Source organism: Penaeus monodon, chromosome 13 (assembly GCF_015228065.2).
Source record: "Penaeus monodon isolate SGIC_2016 chromosome 13, NSTDA_Pmon_1, whole genome shotgun sequence".
Taxonomy (NCBI): domain Eukaryota; kingdom Metazoa; phylum Arthropoda; class Malacostraca; order Decapoda; family Penaeidae; genus Penaeus; species Penaeus monodon.
In genome coordinates, this window is record NC_051398.1 from 47,690,221 (window position 1) to 47,695,220 (window position 5,000).

General features: G+C 36.7%; 1 protein-coding gene across 1 annotated transcript; it reads left to right on the forward strand.

The window, feature by feature from the left end:
* Positions 1 to 953: 953 nt before the first annotated feature.
* LOC119579961 lies at positions 954 to 3,076 on the forward strand. The gene is made up of 5 exons (XM_037927805.1): positions 954 to 1,028; positions 1,388 to 1,562; positions 1,710 to 1,795; positions 2,127 to 2,289; positions 2,718 to 3,076. Exons 1-5 carry the CDS (start codon positions 954 to 956, stop codon positions 2,840 to 2,842), a joined length of 624 nt encoding a protein of 207 aa, XP_037783733.1. The 3' UTR covers positions 2,843 to 3,076.
* Positions 3,077 to 5,000: the final 1,924 nt, after the last annotated feature.

Consider the following 5,000-nt stretch of genomic DNA (forward strand, 5'->3'; position numbering starts at 1 on the left):
TTAATATGTCCACGTTTTCTTTTATAATACCTACGTAACTTGTTATCTTTATTCTATATTAGTGTCCCCGTTAATTTATTCATTTCAACATTCCATTACAATTATTAAATTTTTAAGGAGTAGTTTTAGTGTAGCTTTATTGTAGCAATACGCACAATTTTGATCAGTTGAAAGTAAAAGCATTCTTAACATGCCCTTTGGTGAGTAAGACAAACTATTCACCCTTGTAATAAAATTGGGAATCAAGAATGTTAATTGTAATTTGTAACTTACTGGTGAATGCAAGAAAGTCGTAACTGAGTGAATGTATTTCATACTATTTAGCAAAGCCATATTCAAAGTTCCTTTTAATATGTGTCCGAAGAAATAAATGACATTTAAGAGAATTACTGTAGTAGTAACGAGCATACTTTTGTGTGACTAATAAAAAGTAAACATTTATTGTGATTTCTCAGTAACTTAATTATTAAATACAATGGAATACGGGCATATACACGCGAACACACATAGCCTGTGTTAAAGCAGAACGCACATACAGAAACAGAAACACACACACACACACACACACACACACACACACACACACACACACACACACACACACACACACACACACACACACACACACACACACACACACACACACACACACACACACACACACACACACACACACACACATACGAAATGTAATTCATAAACCTTGCTTGTGAATGCCGTCTGTTCGTCGATAATAATCATTAGCTAAAATTGGATTTTAATATTTATGTAATTTATCATGATTTCTCTATCGTAACGACCCAATTTACATAATAAGGATGTATTAAAATCATTTATTAATCAAAAATATCTTAATCCTAACCCTGTTCTTTATTTCCTCCAATTGCAGTTGGCTCAACCTAAGGACCTTTTTTCCCATTAAGAAAAAAAAAAGTATTTTCAAAGCCACAAAGATGCCGGTGATGACGTCATGTTGTTGTTGTTTCTCTACCAAAGTCGGCAGCATTTTGATCGGCACCATCAGTCTGGTGAGTCTTAAGGATGGAGGAAAGATGTGTTTCTCTTAGTTTTCCTTATTATCATTCATAATTCTTAGTTTTTATTGTTATTACTCTTTATTCTCAGTCTTTGTTGTCTCTCAGTTCCTTTCTTTGTTCCAACCTTTCCCACCTTTTGGATCTGAAGTTTCTCATCGTGTGGTCGTAGTGCATCCGGTTTAGAGTCATATTTCTCCTCAACATAAGCATCGTGTTGTATATTGTATATCATTCACATTTCACGTTATATTTCACTTTCTTTCTTTTGTTTTTTCCCCTCATCACACCTGATTTTAGGAAACCCCATTTATTCACTTATTCTTAACCCTTTCACTCTCTTCCTGCTGCAGGTGGTGTCCTTCTGTGCCGCCGTCGGGTTCTGCTTCGGACTCATCAACATTGAGGAAATGCAACATCAGCTGAAAGTCAGCGTCATGAACTACCAAGGAAGTGTCACGGCGAATGTCACGGAAGATAGACTGAAGGTGTTTGATGATGTTATTGGACTGCAGACTATTGTTGATCGTAAGATCTTATTGTTTATTCCGTGACACGATCAGATTACTATTTTTGAACTGGTGTGTTGGAGGTTTATATTGAGGGTTTATCTTGTGTTTGAAGGAAAAGTGCATTAGTATGCCTTTCATCACAATATTCCGTCTCTTTCGCCAGATATCCAAACTATCTTTATAGTCGGTCTCGTCTACTATGGAATCTACACCTTTGCTTCGCTTTTTATGACGTATGGATCGTGTACGGTGAGTATGGGACATGCCCACCCATTCTTATATATTTCATCCCATGCTCATCCGTTTTGTTTCACTCAATATATTTTAGCAATACACTAGAGTCTGTTTGGGATATATAAATGATAATGGGAAGGGGTATGAATCCAGGAAATAATGATATATACTGTAACCTGTATACAAAATAAACAAACTCGGTTTCAGGTGATTCAGAATATCACGATGTATGGTACCTTATGCTATTGTTTGCTAATTCATATATCTATATATTTTTTCTTTCTTTCTTTTTCTTTTTCTAGAATAACCTAACGTGACGTGACTTACAGAGCCCATTCTTCCACAGAGTATCAGGATGTTGCTTCTACCTTGGCTCGTGCTGGAGTTCGTCCCCCTTGCATTCCAGGCCGCCTCCATCATCGCCCTCTTCATGTATGGCAAAGACGACCCCACTTTGTCCCAAGGAGGAGCGTACATCATCTCAGGACTCCTCTGCATCTTGGCGTTCGGTGAGCTTTCTGGCCGAGTTTAACCTTTGAATGGAGTTATTTTTTACCTTTTGTTGTTGTTTGTTGTTTGAGTTGTTTGCGGAGGCTTGTTGTTCGCGTAGTTATTATTGTGTGTGGAGTTATTACTGATTGCGATTTTTTACTATTTTGGGAAATATTAGTATTTGAGGAGTTATCATCATTATCCAAAACAAAACCATGTATATATGTAACATCTGCACACTGCCCAGGCATGCTGTCATGCTACATACTGACAGCATCTTAAACTTTTATGCTATTCGCTTACAATTGCTTTCTTTCCTTTTTCTCCCCCACATTTTTTTTTAAGTTTAATTGATTTCTTTTTGTCAAATTCCCAATTTCTTTTCATATGTAACTCTTCACAACTATCTATTAAAACTTAACGGACTTTTTTTATATACCCGCAGTAATTCACGTGTACTGGTGGATGTGCCCCGTAGCTCTGTACCAAAGTTTGAAAGAAGAGACCGTGGTAGAGCCGCTTGTACCTCCCTCTCATCCGATGTACCCTCCAGCACTTATGAAGTACTAAGTACAGAAGAAGGTACGAAGCAAGGGAGAAGAAAAAAAAAAGGAAAGGGAAATTTGGTGTGATGACGGAGGAATGGTTGTGAGGAGACTAAAGTACATGATTAGGTTAAGGACAATTATTGTCGTTTGAATTATATTTTGTCTATGGTTTTATATGTACCTGGAAAATATAGTGAATACACTGTCAGAGAATTTTGATGCCACAAATATAGACATATATTTTTGTACACAAACAAACAAGCACGCATGCGCGCGCGCGCACTCACACACACACACACACACACACACACACACACACACACACACACACACACACACACACACACACACACACACACACACACACACAAGCGGATTACTGGGAAATTTGTGATATATTTTATGTTTCGTAAGCTGCCGTGTTTGGAACAAATGATATAACGTATATTTAATTATTAAATGGTATCTTATTGTGTAAGTGATTTAAAGTAATATATTAACAGTCTGTGTATATGGGAAAGGTGAAATGTAAATTAGATTAACTGATGTCTTCTCTCGGTTTTTCTTTGATACGGTTTCAAACTATTGACTTTTTTCTCATTTTCTGTCCTTACCAGTCTTTATCTCTCTCTCTCTCTCTCTCTCTCTCTCTCTCTCTCTCTCTCTCTCTCTCTCTCTCTCTCTCTCTCTCTCTCTCTCTCTCTCTCTCTCTCTCTCTCTCTCTCACCTTGACTGAGACATGTCAGTTATTTCCTATGCTTCAGCTTTTCATAGAAAGGGAAGCCCGCAACTTGGCCTATGAATGGTAAATTTCACAACGATGTGCCTTATACAGTCGCCCTCTAAAGGATGGGTCCCCGTTTCGTATGGCAGTCACCTTGAAACGCTCATGGCTACTTTTTTTTTTTTCTTTTTTAATATAATCTAGGTCAACGGATCTTAACCTGTGAGGCTTTAGTAATTTCCAAGGTGGGGGGAGGTTCAGCGAGCCTTAGAAGAAAAATAGGAATCTCTCTAGTCATATATATCATTATTTTAACAAGATCGTGGTCTAGTACAGTTTATGAATAATGCACGTATCTTTGTGAAGCTGTATTTTCTATGGTCGTCTCTCAGTTAGCGACTCAATCAAGGTCAAGTAAAAGACTAAAACCTCTCTTTTTCACCTTTTTTTTAACATGGGAGGTAATTTTAAGTAAAGATGCAAAGGGAAGAAAAAACAGTTGATAGAGAAGGCTTGGTAGTAAAAACTAATAATACAAAAAAAAAGAAAGGTAAAGAACACCTCGCATATGGATATAATTCGTTTTTGACAGATGTAGAATAGGTATGAATGAGAATGGTGTTGCCAAACATGTAATAGCGAAAAAACTAATTATATGCACCGTATTGTGGATTTTTTTTCACCCTCATTCCTACCAATATGAATATACTTCTTATGATTTGCCTTTGCCTTCTCCGCCCTTCAGGTTAGCCAAAATCGTCAATCAATCTCTCTCTCTCTCTCTCTCTCTCTCTCTCTCTCTCTGTCTCTCTCTCTGTCTCTCTCTCTCTCTCTCTCTCTCTCTCTCTCTCTCTCTCTCTCTCTCTCTCTCTCTCTCTCTCGCCCAACAAAATTCCTCCCAAGTCCGATTTTCTGTTTTGTCCGTTGGAATAGCGCCAAAAGAAAGGAAATTTGTTGTCAGTTTGTCTTTAATTGGTTCCTCAAAGAAAAGGTGATAATGATATCTATTAACCGACCTCATAAAAAAATCTGAAAAATTAAAAGGTGCATGGTGCTAACCAATTTATCTTCACTTCTATAAAAAAAAAGAAAAAAATGCGTAACATTTTCTTGCCAAATGTTGTGTATGCAAATTAATAGGTTGACGAGAGAAAAAGACATTGTCGCTAAACAATTTTTGGCATTGTTTATAAGCTTTACACAACCTTTTGCAATTACGTCGGAAAATGTATATATTATTTTATTGTATTTTACCTACAGTATTTTTAAGAATTTCAGTGAAGGGAAACATTTATACAAGCATTTTATAGCAACATTTTCGGGGGGAAAATGCATAGAGATAACCATTAGCTCAGCTATAAAGATGTATGTCAGTCTGAGATAAATTTTCATCAAAATTTGGGGATCATTGCTACAAACTTCTTAAAAGAGAAAACTGAATATATATATATATATA

Coding starts and splice junctions, on each gene's coding strand:
- LOC119579961 (XM_037927805.1), top strand. CDS start 954: ATGCCGGTGATGACGTCATGTTGTTGTTGTTTCTCTACCAAAGTCGGC. Junction 1,029..1,387: donor TGATCGGCACCATCAGTCTG/GTGAGTCTTAAG, acceptor TTCCTGCTGCAG/GTGGTGTCCTTCTGTGCCGC. Junction 1,563..1,709: donor ACTGCAGACTATTGTTGATC/GTAAGATCTTAT, acceptor CTCTTTCGCCAG/ATATCCAAACTATCTTTATA.